General features: G+C 47.2%; 2 protein-coding genes across 2 annotated transcripts in view; one reads left to right on the top strand and one right to left on the bottom strand.

Moving 5' to 3' along the window:
• The window catches only part of LOC146009554 (uncharacterized), a 40,562-nt gene that overhangs the window by 12,101 nt on the left and 12,151 nt on the right, over positions 1 to 16,310 (top strand). The gene's annotated exons all lie outside the window — the stretch shown is intronic.
• Positions 1,834 to 15,832, bottom strand: LOC146010143 (uncharacterized). The gene is made up of 8 exons (XM_083151089.1): positions 15,688 to 15,832; positions 14,251 to 14,387; positions 10,253 to 10,441; positions 8,346 to 8,469; positions 7,962 to 8,027; positions 6,981 to 7,075; positions 6,200 to 6,278; positions 1,834 to 5,151 (listed from the first exon to the last, which is right to left on the bottom strand). The coding sequence occupies exons 2-8, from the start codon at positions 14,326 to 14,328 to the stop codon at positions 3,398 to 3,400; spliced, it is 2,385 nt and encodes a 794-aa protein (XP_083007215.1). The 5' UTR covers positions 14,329 to 14,387; positions 15,688 to 15,832; the 3' UTR covers positions 1,834 to 3,397.

Raw genomic sequence — 16,310 nt, 5'->3', positions numbered from 1 at the left:
GACACTGTCGGTCAGAAGTCTGACGCGGCATCTGGATGCACTGAATCCCGATACCCGATAGGTGGGTTTTCCAACCCTCCTCCTGCATCATACCACCGCCTTAGTGCCCAACCCTAACCGCTCCCCCCTGCAACCTAATCCTAAATTCCCCTATACTTCCTAAACCTAACACCCCCCTCTCCCCACAACCTATCCCTAACCACCCCTGGAATACTTACCTCAGGATGCCAACAGTCGAGATACCAACATCGGCATTGGGAGCGGTACCAGTGCTGGGATTCCAGCATCGGAGTTCCAACTCCCGGCATCCCAAACGCCGGTTTGCCAAACATATTCCCTACAAATATAGTAGGAACCCTTGCACCTCATAAGCTTATTAACTCTCGCAGACCCAAAGCCACAATCTGGGTAAACAGACTCTCGCCACTGCAATCTATTTTAAATGCTGCTGCTAGGCTGATCTTCCTAGCAAGATGCTCATCGTCTGCTGATCCGCTCTGCCAGTCCCTCCATTGGTTGCCTGTATCTTACCGTATTCAATATAAAACACTTCTACTCGCATATACAGCTATTAACCATACTGCACCAGCATATATCTCCTTACTTATCACAAAATATCTCCCATCTCGGCCACTGCGCTCTGCACAAGATCTGCGTCTCTCTCCTGCACGGATCACTAGCTCCCATTCACTATTGCAGGACTTTCATCGGGCTGCTCCCATCCTATGGAATGCCCTTCCACGCACAATAAGACTCTCCGCTAGCCTCCAAACTTTCAAGTGTTCCCTGAAAACTCCCCTCTTCAGGCAAGCCTATCATATTTATATACCACACGCGTAACCCTCTGAGGCACTTATGTATTATATAGTTTCCCTTCTGGACTTGTAACTTGGTGGGACTGCTATGCTATTACTGGGGCCTGTCCTTGTGTTTCCCCCCTATGTCCCTATAGATTGTAAGCTTGCAGCAGGGCCCTCCTACCTCCAAGTCTGTCTGTTGTTACCCAGTTTGTGTTATCTCTGTCTACTATTGTAAAGTGCAACAGAATCTGCTGCGCTATATAAGAAACTGTAAATAAATAAATAAATATAGCAACACATAGCTGTTGCTACCTAATATCGTAACATTTAAACCTCTCATTGGTGTGATGCCTTCAGGCGGTTGAGTTGGGCTCTGGCCAGGGGGGAGGGGGGGGGGGGGGGGGCCTGGACGTGAACCCACCTGGTCAGAGTTGGTTTTGCCCATTAGGGCAGCAAGAGGAATTCTTGACATACAAAGGAACCTAGAGAGGGTTCCATAGACATACAAAACACTATAGGTCACAACCTCTCCTTACACCATGGGTCTTCAAACTGCGGCCCTCCAGATGTTGTGAAACTACAAATCCCAGCATGCCTTGCCACAGTTTTGCTATAAGGGAGTGGTAAAACTGTGGCAAGGCATGCTGGGATTTGTAGTTTCACAACATCTGGAGGGCCGCAGTTTGAAGACCCATGCCTTACACTATAAACACATCAATACTAGTGGAGGACCTGTTGCTATTAGTATCTGCACTAAAAGACCTGCTCACACCCTAAAATATGCTCCCTCTAAATTACACTTAACTACTTGGTTATGGTCACCTACCATCTGCTCTTCCAACGCATAGAACCTTTCAAAGTCCAACTCTCACTGTGGGCCAGATTCTCTAAGCTTCAAAAGTGATAAAATAGACAGTGATAAACAGCCAGCCAATCAGCTCCTGCCTGACATTTTTCAAACACAGTCTGTGACATGGCAGGTAGGAGCTGATTGGCTGGCTGTTTATCACTCTCCATTTTCTCACTTTTGAAGCTTAGAGAATCTGGCCCTCTGTACTCTGTAGTAACACGGAGCCACCCACCCCTCAGTGACTGCTCCGCAGCTCCCTGCTCCCCCCCCCCCCCCCCCTGTCCTATATTGGGTTTACTTGCTTAAGTGCCACGGATCCTACAGCCACACTGGGTAATTAGGCTCGGTCCCCAAATCACACTAACAGTCCGGGTTATATAATATCTAGGCAGTGGCGTAGGAACAGCACCACAGACCAAGCTGTCGCTTAAGGGCTAGGGCGCCTGTTTTATGCGCTCTAGCCCGTCCACATGGAATCTGCTAAAAATGGCCGACTCCTAGGAGGAGAGGGAGGCGGCAGGTCCTACTGGACCTCTAGCATCTGTCAGTGAAGTGCATATAGAGTTACCAGCTGAGCATGAACCACTCCCCCTGGCAATGAGAAAAAAACATGGCAACGAGCATTGAACCCCTGGCAACGAGCAGAAACGTTGTCAGGGGAGTGCATAATTGTATCCAGCCTTGAGCGCAGACTGTTAAATCAAAATAACTGAGGTACTAAATCAGTCACCTGTGCTCAAGTCAGGCATAGTCTTAAAACCTGGACTGTAGTACTCCTTGAGGGCCATCTCAGAAGCAAATGAAATATAATACAGTTGTGTCCAATAAATAGTTTCCTATGCCAGTAATACAATAATCATTAATATTATACAGGACTTTAAAAATGTTGTTCCAAGGCCCACTGTCGTTTGTACGGAGACTGAAGACCATAAACAGAAAACCGTCCGTGGTTATCATAATTCCTGATAAGTGCTTGTCATGTGATCACAGTTTAAAGTAACAGACTGTTCCAGCAGAGCCCAGAGCAACCGGTTTCAGCTATACTGACTGATCAGTGTGTCCTTTCGATTGACCTATCCTATATAATAAAAGGCTGATGCTGCTCCTCACCTCTATGGGAGAAATTCAAGTGTTGTGCACACTGGTGCCACTAGATGGTGCCTGACTGAGAAATTCAAGCATTGCTCCGTTCGGCCATTTTGTTCTGTCATTTTGACGGTCCGGAAACTAGCTTAGAGATAATCAGACATAATTAAAATATGTAACAAAGAATAATCTAATAATAATATAAATAATAATAATAATAATAATAATAATAATAATAATACTACCACCAAACAATATTAGGGCCATATACCCACCAATTTTTTTTCCTTATTAGCTATGGTGATGCTGGTACTGGAGACTGCAAGCTTAAGGGTGAGTATATATTTATAGCATTATTATTTGTTTAGCAGTTTCTGACATGTAGGAGCCTGATGTCACATGGTGTGTGATGTCACTGCTGGCCACAAATCCTGGCCAAATCAGAACATGTATGGAAAGAACAGGCAGGCCATTTTAGATTTGCGCCAGTCTACTCTTCTAGGACTGAAACGGCTCTGCTACCTGCAGCTAGTAACCATGTTAGCAATAGGGGCTCCAGCCCATCTCCAAGGTGACATGTCCAATTTTTCTGTATATAAATAAATAAATAAATACATAACTACATTTAAAAAAGCCTCTTTGCCAACCAATGGAAGTGCTCCTACTGCACCCCCACGTTGGTAATCTCATTCTTCTCATCGTGACTTTTGAGGTGTTTTCTTAAACAGGACTTCTTTTTAAAAGTCTTCTCGCAGGCCGAACAGTTAAATGATTTTATCTGCGCGTGGGTCCTCTGGTGCCGCGTTAGTTTAGAGAGGCGGTTAAAACTTTTCTCACATTGAGAGCAAGCTAACCGCTTCTCTACCACGTGAGTCCGCCGGTGTCTAACCAGATCTGATTTATCGCTGAACGTTTCCTGGCATTTGGAACACGGGAACGATCTCTCTCCGGTGTGAAGTTTCTGGTGGCGGACGAGGCACAACTTCACGGCAAACGATTTCCCACACTCGGAACAGGAGTACGCCCTCTCCCCCGTGTGAACTCTGAGGTGTCTGACCATGTTCGACTTGATGGAAAAGGTTTTGCCGCAGTCCGAGCACGCAAACGGTCTCTCCCCGGTGTGAATCCTCTGATGCTTGACAAAACTCGACTTTTCGTTGAAGCTTTTACCGCATTGCGTGCATGAAAACCGCTTGGTGTGTCGCCTCTGATGTGCGAGTAGACGCAATTTGCTAACGAACGTCTTTCCGCACAGCGAACACGGAGGCGGCTTCTCTTCCACGTGGCTTGTCCGGTGCGCCTCCAGGTCTGACTGAGTGGCAAAGTCTTTTCTACACTTGACGCACGGAAACACTTTAATCCCGGTGTGGCGCCTCTGGTGTGCCAGAAGATTTATTTTCCGCTTGTACGTCCTCCCGCAATCCAGGCAGTTGAACGGCGTTTGGGGCTGGTGAGTTTTACGATGCCTATTAAAGCCCGATTTATCGCTGAAACCCCTCCCACAGTCGGGACACGTAAAAGGCTTCTCTCCCGTGTGTGTTCTGGTGTGTGTCGCGAGGTGAGCTTTATTAATAAAACATTTCCCGCACTCGGGGCATTTCAGAAGGTTCTCGCCGGTGTGCATCCGCCTGTGTCGGTCGTAGCTGACGATGTTACTAAAGGTCTTGCCACACTCGGAACAAGAAAACAGCTGGTCGGTGTGGGTCCTCATGTGGCTGTAGAGTTCCACTCGCGTAGGAAAAAACCTTCGGCATTTGGAACAGCAGAAGTGCTTCCCCCCCGTGTGTTTTCTCTGGTGTACGACAAGATGGCAGTTTTGGGCGAAACCTTTACCACAGTCAGGGCATGAAAATTTCCTCTCCCCGGTGTGGACTTTCTGGTGGCGGATGAAATTCGACCGGTCGTTGAAGGTTTTACTGCACTCCGAGCAGGAGAACGGTTTCTCTCCTTTGTGGATTCGTCGGTGTATGACTAGATGCGAATTGCTGTAGAACCCTTTGCCGCACTCGGAACACGGGTACGGTTTTTCCCCGGTGTGACTTCTCTGGTGCGCGGTAAGCCTGGGTTTGCTAATGAAGCGAATGCCGCATTCTGAGCAGGGAAATGGCTTCTCTCCCGTGTGACTTCGCTGATGTAAAGCAAGGTGGGATTTGCAGGAAAAAGCTTTGTCGCACTCAGAACACTTCAGCTTATTTTTGCTGGCGGGATTTACATTGTCCGTTCCAAACCGTGAGATGTTGTTTTTATTTTTAGCTTTTTTTAAAGAATCCGGCTTTACTTCAGCTCGGGGAATTTCCGCTTGATTGTCCGAGTCTATGCTGGCTTTCACTTGGCGCTTCGTGAGGAGGTCATGACCTCTTTCTATGTCCGGTCTGACAGAAGAATTCCTCTTCTTTCCTACATATTTTTTTTTTCCTGTAACATTAAGGATTTAAGAAGAAAATACAAGTGAACGGCAAGTACAATTACAACTTATGCCAAAGACAATTTCTAAAAGTTGCTCACCCATTGGCGTTTATATAATGGGTGTAATCACCGCCAAAATGGCGCATTAGTCTCCGGAACATGGTGGGGAGCCATGTTTCTGGAGACCTGCACATGCACAGTAGACTCTAGCACAAAGCCAGAGCCTAATCTACCATTGTTAAAACTCCCCTGTGCTCGCAGCCTACAAAACAAAGATGGCTGCAAATTTCCGTTCTGTCCCCTATTTTGTGTCATCTCTTCTAGGTATTGCCTGTTCTGCCCAGTGTAACCCTATCTATATATATATAATATGCCAGCCACTCAACCACATGAACAAAGTTTGGTACTCCGACAGAAGACTTTAATCAATCCTGAACCACCGATTTTACAGAGTAGGCCAATATGGCGGAATGGGGGCCGCCATATTTTCTTTGAGGTAGAATGTCACATGCGATTGCCTTTTTGGTAACCGGTAACGACATACTGCACATCTGCAGCGGAAGTCCGCTCCCTTCCAAACCAAGTTAGTCACAAAAATTAAAAAATAAATAAAATAGCAATAAAAAAAGGTGTATAACTAATAGACATTGTTAAGTCTCCGGATTTCTCTAACAGGTCTTGCCCGGCCTAAGTTACCCGTTTTCCATAAAAAAGGCCCATTTTGAATTATTTGTCTACCTCATGAAGCAATGTCATCGTAAACTCCTGTGCTCCTGAACCAAAGGAGATATGTGGACATAAAAAGTTTATATTTCTTTCCTGACCTTATACAGGGAGTTCAAAAAGTTCCCTCCGCAGAGAGTTGTGCCACTGGCCGCCCAGAGGCGGACAACACTTTATGTAGATAAGAACATAACAAATTATATTTTATTTCATAAAAATAAAGGGTTTAAAAAACGATTATTTTGTCATATTACTTTGCTTGTTGCACCGTCACTGAGGTCATTAATTCAACCTGAACGCCTTGTACGATAACAGAGAAGGCAGGTTTACTCACCTTTCTTCTCCTCACTCGGCTGCTTACGCCTGGCACCCAGGTCTTCCCCATTCCCAGCCTCTGGTGTTTTTTTTCCATCCTGAGGTAAATAAAGTTCAGACATAACATGTAGATTACAGCAGATATTCTGACACCTTCCATGGTTGAGGTGTCTCACGGTGCAGGGGGTTCCCCTTAGTATGTTTTTGTGTAGTAATTTAATAAATTATATTTAAAAAAAAATGTATTAAATACTAGTTAAAAGCCCATGAAAAATGATGGCTATGTGCATATCTGCCGCTACTTCCAATCCCTGTCTTCACACTCCATGGGGCTGATTTAATGGAGACTGACTTTTATTTGCGGCTGTAAAGACAGGACGAGTGGCTGGAGTCATATGACATCAACCGCCTGCCCCCGTCGTCATGACTGCATTCCCATGGGCAACCCGCCCTTGGCCCCCCCTAATCCGATAAACTGCGGTAAAGCCGTTCACAAAGGGGACCTGCGCATGTGCATAAAAGACCATGCCAGTCCCCCAACCATCGGAATGGGGTCGAATTCGCCCCGTTCCGGGAGGAATTAGAGACACCCCCATATTCAGCACGTTTTAAAACAGATTGTTTTGCTTTCACTTCCTGTCAAAGATGAATTTGGTCAGTTGAGTGGCCTCTAGTGGTCACTGATGGTACTTCATCTCAAAAAGCTGAGGCGTAGTTAGGTGATAGATTTACAGGCATAATTGGGGGGGGGGCTGAAGAAAGTGCAGACTATACCATAAAGGTCTAGCGGGTTTTGTTACCTCGGTTACTGCTGTCTGATAATCCCGAGGTCCCTTGCGTTCTACCTCTGAACAATCCCGTGATCCCTCTGGTGTAGATTTGTTACTGGAATCATCTGTAGGAAGACATAATTAATGGATCACAGGTGGGATTTCATCTCGCCCTGTACCCCAGGTCATCTTAGTACAATACAATCTAGGCAGTACGGACGGTGTAATGGTTAGCATTACTGCCTCACAGCGCTGAGGTCATGGGTTCGATTCCCAACATGGCTCTATACGGGTGCAGGACGGCTCCCGGACAGTCGGGATTCCGACAGTCATTCCTCCGATGTCGGAATCCCGACTGCTCCCTCGTGGGGGTCGTGGCGAGCCCGCAAGGGGCTTCATTGCGTTCCCCCCGCTGTGCAGTCGGAATTCCGACGATGGAGAAATGACTGTCGGTCATTTATACCACACCCCTCTATACTGTGCGGAGTTTGTATATTCAGAATCGGCTTTCTTGGCCAGGTATACCTGCATATACTAGGAATTAGTTTTCGGTTTGCTGTGCAGCAGCCAGGTGGGTGACAAGTAAACAGCATACAGTATAAACAATAGACAATATAAACAGGTGGGGGAACATGTACAGTCATATACAAAGTTATTCCGAGGGGACACCGTGTTAGATTATGTGCGAAGGGTTATTTATCTTTCCTCCCACATTCCAAAAATATACTGGTAGGCTAATTGGCTGACAACAAATTAACCCTAGAATGTCTATGTACATGTGGTAGGGAATATAGATTGTAAGCTCCACTGGGGCAGGGACTGATGTGAATGTTCAAATATCCTCTGTACAGCGCTGTGGAATATGTGTGCGCTATATAAGAAACTGGTAATAAATAAATACTTCCGCTGTACAAGCCGACGGCACCCTTTATCATATGCAATGAGTTTTAAATAGCTAAATCTCATTGATAAATGGGTCCCATGGTATCATAAATCGGGGGAGAGCCTTACCAGAGCGAGAGGATTTGTGTACTTGTTTCTGGTGCAGGTCCGGAGCACGGGTTGAAGGCACGTCTCCTAAAACACACAATTATATCAATTTCACTCAGAACACAGGATAGTCCAAGTTAGAGAACATGGGTGCCAATTTCTGGGGAATATAGCGGTGCCTCCTGTCAGCTGTTAAGAAAATGTGCCACTAATGGAGTGATCAGCCAGTTTCAACATGGCCAAATGTTCAAACACCCAGAAACGCTTGGCTTTGTCATTTTGTCCAAAATTATAGCAGTGTGTAGCTGGCTTTAGTCCTTATGCATCGGTGTCTGGACACGATATAGGATTTTGTCACACACATTGTTTATAGGATTTATCAAGGTATCTAGATCGGTCTCTTACCCAGTGATATGAGGGGTCGGTGGTTCTCAGTCAATATTTTCTTGTACAGATCCTTGTGTTCCTCTACATACTCCCACTCCTCCATGGAGAGATAGACAGTGACATCCTGACATCTTATAGGAACCTGATACACACAGTGATACAGTCATCACCCAGACACATCCCCCGGTGTTACTGTATAACGTCCCATTCCCAGCAGTCACCTCTCCAGTCACATCCCCGGTGTTACTGTATAATATCCCATTCCCAGCAGTCAGTTCACCGATCACATTCCCCGGTATTACTGTATAATGTCCCATTCCCAGCAGTCACTTCTCCGGTCACATCCCCCAGTGTTACTCTATAATGTCCCATTCCCAGCAGTCAGTTCACTGATCACATCCCTCGGTGTTACTGTATAATGTCCCATTCCCAGCAGTCACTTCTCCGGTCACATCCCCCGGTGTTACTGTATAATGCCCCATTCCCAGCAGTCACCTCTCCGGTCACATCCCCCGGTATTACTGTATAATGTCCCATTCCCAGCAGTCACCTCTCCGGTCACATCCCGTGTTACTGTATAATGTCCCATTCCCAGCAGTCACCTCTCCAGTCACATCCCCCAGTGTTACTGTATAATGCCCCATTCCCAGCAGTCACCTCTCCGGTCACATCCCCCGGTGTTACTGTATAATGCCCCATTCCCAGCAGTCACCTCTCCAGTCACATCCCCCAGTGTTACTCTATAATGTCCCATTCCCAGCAGTCACCTCTCCGGTCACATCCCCCGGTGTTACTGTATAATGTCCCATTCCCAGCAGTCACCTCTCCGGTCACATCCCCTGGTGTCACTGTATAATGTCCCGTTCCCAGCAGTCACCTCTCCGGTCACATTCCCCCTGGTGTTACTGTATAATGTCCCCATTCCCAGCAGTCAACTCTCCGGTCACATTCCCCCTGGTGATACTGTATAATGTCCCCATTCCCAGCAGTCACCTCTCCAGTCACATCCCCGGTGTTACTGTATAATGTCCCATTCCCATCAGTCACCTCTACAGTCACATCCCCCAGTGTTACTGTATAATGCCCCATTCCCAGCAGTCACCTCTCCGGTCACATCCCCTGGTGTCACTGTATAATGTCCCATTCCCAGCAGTCACCTCTCCGGTCACATCCCCCGGTGTTACTGTATAATGTCCCATTCCCAGCAGTCACCTCTCCGGTCACATCACCCGGTGTTACTGTATAATGCCCCATTCCCAGCAGTCACCTCTCCGGTCACATCCCCCGGTGTTACTGTATAATGCCCCATTCCCAGCAGTCACCTCTTGTCACATCCCCCGGTGTTACTGTATAATGCCCCATTCCCAGCAGTCACCTCTCCTGTCACATCCCCCGGTGTTACTGTATAATGTCCCATTCCCAGCAGTCACCTCTCCGGTCACATCCCCCGGTGTTACTGTATAACGCCCCATTCCCAGCAGTCACCTCTCCGGTCACATCCCCCGGTGTTACTGTATAATTCCCCATTACCAGCAGTCACCTCTCCGGTCACATCCCCCGGTGTTACTGTATAATGTCCCATTTACAGCAGTCACCTCTCCAGTCACATTCCCCCGGTGTTACTGTATAATGCCCCATTCCCAGCAGTCACCTCTCAGGTCACATCCCCAGGTGTTACTGTATAATGTCCCATTCCCAGCAGTCACCTCTCCGGTCACATCCCCCGGTGTTACTGTATAATGTCCCATTCCCAGTAGTCACCTCTCCGGTCACATCCCCGGTGTTACTGTATAATGTCCCATTCCCAGCAGTCACCTCTCCGGTCACATCCCACGATGTTACTGTATAATGTCCCATTCCCAGCAGTCACCTCTCCGGTCACATCCCCCGGTGTTACTGTATAATGTCCCATTCCCAGCAGTCACCTCTCCGGTCAGCAGCTGGATGATCTTGTTGGAGAGTTCCAGGATCTTCTGCTCATTGTCTCTGCCATGTATCAGTGAGTGAGGTGGAGGCATCGGGATTAGGTGCTGGCTCCTCTCCCGTCCTATCCATTCATGCGGACCATTGCTAGTTGTCACATTATCACTGAACTTCTTCACTATTGTGTAATCCTGTGTATTAAGAGTTATTCATCAAAATAACTTAAATATAATAACATAAATATAATTTAAAACCGCTCAGATCACCAGACAATGGGGCGATTCACTGCCTCCGCTTCCTCAAAATGGCCGCCGGAGCTCCTCTGCCTAGGACAGAACTCTGCACCAGAGATGCAGACCCCGGCTCTGAATTAGGCCCAATATATGCAATGTGGTGGGAGCAGGGTGGCTGGTGTACTGCTCCCATCCCCCTTTTTAGCAACTGACAGCTGACACTTGTCACCATGTACATGGAGAACCGGCCCAGCCAAACACACACACAGTTACATAGCAATAGCTGTATGACCCCCTCCTGTACCCAGTTAACCCTGAGGGTATTGTATAGTTGTATAGTGGTTGGTGAGGACAGTGTGTATGCAAAGTATGGAGGACAGTGCAGTGTGTTATACACTACTATGGGAAGCATTCGACAGCATAGGGCAGGCATGGACAAACTGCGGCCCTCCAGCTGTTGTGAAACTACACATCCCAGCATGCCTTGCCACAGTTTTAGCATTCCCTAATAGCAAAACTTTGGCAAGGCATGATGGGACTTGTAGTTTCACAACAGCTGGAGGGCCATCGTTTGGTAATGCCTAGTAATATAGATTGCATTTGTGGTAATGCCGCAGTAGTTTTGGTCAGTGTATAGACATCAGCACGAGGACTGTGGGGACGGTGTGTGAGGTGTCACATGGGAGGCTATAAATATGGTTCTAGGAGAACACTACAGAGACTTTGCTGTGACCCAGCATTAAGGGATGTACTAAACTGTTCACATATACAATGTTAGCAGTCAACACTGTTAAAATGTCGACATTGGCCATGATGTTGACATGTAACACACCATCGGTTTAGAGTTAGGCACTAGTGCGAGACACTAGCCCAAGGCTTGGCCAGAAGCCCTCATCAGCTGACCACCAGACCTGCCGACACAAGCTTGCCACCACTAGACTACCATGGATGTTTTTTCCACATTCTAATGATACCAGTGGTGAATGTCTACTGCCGACGCGATATACCCCACCTCAGCATTAATATAGCGCGGTCACTGTGTACAATAATGCGTGGATAGAGCAGTGAGTGCAGTTTGTGCTGTGGGACGATAGCGGGACAATGTGTGTGACATATGTGGGCCTGTAGGACATGAAAAACAAAATGGAGGACAGTGTTGTTAGCGAGACACTGTGGTGAGAGATAAAATGGAAGGCAGTGTGTGATTGATGCTGTTTGTAATGGAGTTTGAGACCCCTTATGTGATGTTATATTGCACAATACAGTATGTACTAGACGGTTCTCTGTAATGTAATTGCTATAATAGTAGATGTAGCGGCGGTATGTGGGCTATAGGTATCACCGTCTATGAGGTACAATGCATCCGATTGGACGTCCTTCTGCCTCAGGGCTGGATGATACATGGCATCCGATTGGATGTCCTTATGCCTCAGGGCTGGATGATACATGGCATCTGATTGGACATCCTTATGCCTCAGAGCTGGATGATACATGGCAGGCGCTGGCCATATCTGTTTGCAACATAATGCGCCAAGTACCACAACGAGTCACTAATATTCTTTTCACACCGCAAAGGTCAGGTCGCAACCAGAATTTGGACATGGGTCTGTCCCGGGAGAGACCCAGCATTTACAGGGTTAAGCTCCCCGCAGTGATCCGGCAATTAGCAGAGGCCCTGGAATCACTGAGGGGGAGGGGGGGGGCGAGGAGGCAGAGCTTGGAGTCGACACTAACTCCTCCCTATAGTGTGAACGAGGACCGGGTTACACGTTCATAACTGCCCAGCAACCCGGGTCTGACCCAGATAAAACCCTTCTTTTAACCCGGGTCTGGATATGTAGAGAGGGAGCTGTAAAGACAGAGATTGGAGGTAGGAGAAGATAGGGACTTGGTGTAGGGTGGGGAGTTAAAAAAACACACAAAAAAAAACTAAAAACGGTCACAGCTCGAAGTGAAAGGAAAACTGTCACAGCTCAAAGTGAAAATATATATATATATATATATTGAATGAAAAACTTGAGAGTTGTATTGGAAGTTTTTATGTAATTTGAACTATGTGGCGCCATTGGGCTAAACACACTTACATTCCCTGTCAATGTTGATCAATTTTATATCAAACTAAAATTGATCTTTAGTCAAATTTACCCCCCCCCCCCGCCGCTCTGACGTCAATCTGCCAATCGTCAGCCAGATGTGTCCTGTCTGACATCACAACTGGGCGGGTATTTACATGCGCCCACCCAGTTGTAGTGTCAGTCACCAGCGGTTTCTGCAGCAAGGGTACGGGCGGTCATTCCCAGACATATCAAGGGTACACACCCGCAGACGTGCCCACGATATATCAGGCCTGTCGGCAGTCAGGATCCTGGCATCAGTACTGTAAACACCGGCAATCCCACCGCCGAGTTAACTGAACGCATCCTAAACCTGGTTAGCTTGCAGGGTTGGTCTCAGTTTCCTCAGCAGTGTGAATGTGTAACCCATGTAATCCGACCAGGGTCCAATTCACAGCATTGGGAGAACCGGATGCCGGATCTAGCCAGCAGTGTGAATGGGTTCCAAGCCTCTATGACACAGATTGGAACCCGTGTCCAGTGACCTGGGTTGGACCCAGGAATGCAGTGTAAAAGGGGCACAATAGACTTTTGCCCATTTTTGGTGACTCGTCTTTGCCTTTTGAGAAGACATTTTCAAACGAATGCTATTTTCAGGATAATATATCATTTGCGTGGGTACAGCAAGAGCAATGAAGGATAATGTCAGAATGGGACCAGCCCGAAAAAGTGACAGAACAGGTTCAGCAGCGGCGGAGGGGTTAAACTGCAACAAATCAGTTTATTTTGTATACGGTTGTGTATAATCCGTCTGCATCTAATTATCTTCCTCCGCCTGCAGGTCAAACAGGTTCTCCCACACGTCTTGCATAATCCTGTATCACACTGCTTATTAAGGGCCTTATTCTAGTTCACTCTTAGAGGCAAATTCCTTCTTAGCTGGACAAAACCATGTGCACTGCAGGGGGGCAGATGTAACATGTGCAGAGAGATTTAGCTTTGGGTGAGTTATTTTGTTTCTGTGCAGGGTTAATACTGGCTGCTTTATTTTTACACTGCAATATAGATCTCACTTTGACGTAAAACCCCACCCAAATAGAACTCTCTCTGCACAAGTTACATCTGCCCCCTGCAGTGCACATGGTTTTGTCCATCTAAGAAGGAATTTGCCTCTAAGAGTGAACTAGAATAAGGCCCTAAGTCACAATGACATACTTACTGCAGGGAATCTACATTATTGCCCTTATTCCAGAAGCTGAATTTCAGGTTGACATGGTGGCCTAGCCCTTTAAGGTGTGGTGGAGACCGGAGACTGAAATCTATCACATACAGTACCTACTAGATTGACAAACTCATGGCACCAGGTTCTAAGGATAACCATGCTTAAGCACAGTTGACTTAATTAGTATCTCATCAATCGGTTAGAATATTTCAACTGTCCGCAAGCAGAGATATCTTTAAACTGACCATGACACTAGACAGCTGGTTCCTAATTAGACCGTTATACACAGCTGCGGAGTCCCTGACACGCTCTAGAACGGGCATGTCCAAACTATGGCCCTCCAGCTGTCCCATCATGCCTTGCCACAGTTTTGCCATTAGGGATTGTTAAAACTACGGCAAGGCATGCTGGGATGTGTCGTTTCACAACAGCTGGAGGGCCACAGGTTGGACGTGCCTGCTCTAAGAGATTAAGGGCAGATTCCACCTCACCTCTCCGGTCAGCAGGTAGATGATCTCCAGGGTGAGGTGCAATATCCGCTCAGTCATGTGACTCCCATCCTTGTCCATCCTCAGTACAGCAGGATAGGTTTCTGGTCCCGGGACAAGGGACTAAGTCCCGACAACACCTATAAAAGTAGAGATAGAATTTAGAACACAGAAAACAGTTGCAATAAAAGAGGCCAAGTGCAATTTGTAGGAAAATCTGGTCAAGGAATCAAAATTGGGGTATGGGTCATAGGTCTGCAAGAGGAAGGTTGATCGGATCGGATCAAATCTCAAACACATGCGATTTTGGCCCGATTTATCGGCCCAAGCGCAGAAATCGCGTGGAATCGGTCCAAAATCGCAGTGTATGGGGGCCTTAACTCTATGCTCTGGTGCTTCTAGCACACTGCGGTCTGTAGTTTGGCACTAATATACATACCAGAGAGTGCTAGAATCACCAGAGCGAAGGCATTTGCCTACATCTTCTGATACAGGGACCTGTGTAGGACGAGACTCGGAGACGCATAGCACAGCTTCACAAGGGATAGCTTGGTGAGGTTGTCCACTAATCAGCATCTGTCACGTTATAGACTGTACGAGATAGAGGATTAGGGACTGGATGAGGGTTTGCGACAGAGATAGTGTTATCGCTACACATGATTGGTTAATCATTAGAGAGTGCATGGTCTACATCAGGAGTTCTAAAACTTGGTCCTCAGGACCCCACACAGTTTACGTTTTCTAAGTCACCCGACAGGTGCATTCATTACTCAGACACATTTTAAAAGATCCTGGTGTCCTGACGACCGAGTTTGAGAACCTGTGATCTAGATAGATAGATAGGACACTGCTAGTGTATGCATGAAAATGTACCACTGTAATAACAGCATTGCACTCTAGAAAACACACCCCAGTCCTGTGCTTTATCACGTAACATGTATAAGGTATCATTCAAATGCACTAGAACAGAGTCTGGAACCTGAACCCAAGAGGAGGGGGTGGGCACACACTGGCAATGAGCGAGAGATCCTCTGTCAATGAGTATGTAACCCCTGGCAATGAGCAATAAACCTCTACCAATGAGTATGTAACCCATGGCAACGAGAATGTAGGTAAAACCTAATTAATGGGGGGAGGGGGGTTTAGAAATTTCTAATGATGCCATTGGTGGTGGGTTACAGGATGGGGTGCTGCTGGAGGACTGTATTCCTTTTATTGCAGCACTGATCTGATGCAATTGCCTACATATTGGCCAGCAGCCAACATATGCGACAATAAAGCACTAATCCAATTCGTACACAAATGATTGGCAAGCACAGCTGGTGGTGCAACAACACTACTACTAGAGTTACAAACCCCGCGCAGCCCGGCAGAGTAACACTGCGGGTGCGAATATGTCACTGTATAGTCTCTATGGAGACAAATAACATCGATACTGACCTCAAGATGCTGCAGCTCTATCAAACTCCGCGATTAAAAAGGCAGGCCTTCACAGCTACTTCCGGGCTTGCGTTCCAGACATCACTTCCGGCTTGCCAAGCGCAGCACTCTGCTTCCGGGGTTGCGTTCCAAACGCTTTTCAGATTCATTCCTGCAGAGTTCTCATGGGCTGCACAGTACTGTGTCTAACAGGGCTTCTCTCTTGGGGTCATGGGCAGAGGGGTACGCCCTGTAGCAGATACTGGCGCCGGTGCCAGGGGTTGGTACACTAGCATTGTGGGCCGGGGTCTGCCTATAGCTGGGGTGCTATGGTGGTGTGTACTTAGTCCATGGTTGCCTACCTGACCCTCTCCTTCAGGGAGAAAATGCTCTGTCCCTGGTAATGTAGGATTGCCGTCACCTGTGGGGAGCTAGGTAATTGATAAGAAAGGTGTTTCCCCACAGGTGATGGCAATCCTACATTACCAGGGAAGTCCAGGAACAGAGCATTTTATCCCTGAAGGAGCGGGTCAGGTCGACAACCATGCATTAACCCCTGGTAACAGGTGGCACCCTGTTTCTGTATTACTATACCCATCACTGGCATAAGTTCAATGGGGGTCGGTTCTGAGTTGTGGGCTGCT

The sequence above is a fragment of the Crinia signifera genome, chromosome 6 (assembly GCF_055691185.1).
Source record: "Crinia signifera chromosome 6, ASM5569118v1, whole genome shotgun sequence".
NCBI lineage: Eukaryota > Metazoa > Chordata > Amphibia > Anura > Myobatrachidae > Crinia > Crinia signifera.
Note: the sequence above shows the minus strand (reverse complement) of the source record. Positions and strands in the feature narration are given on the sequence as shown.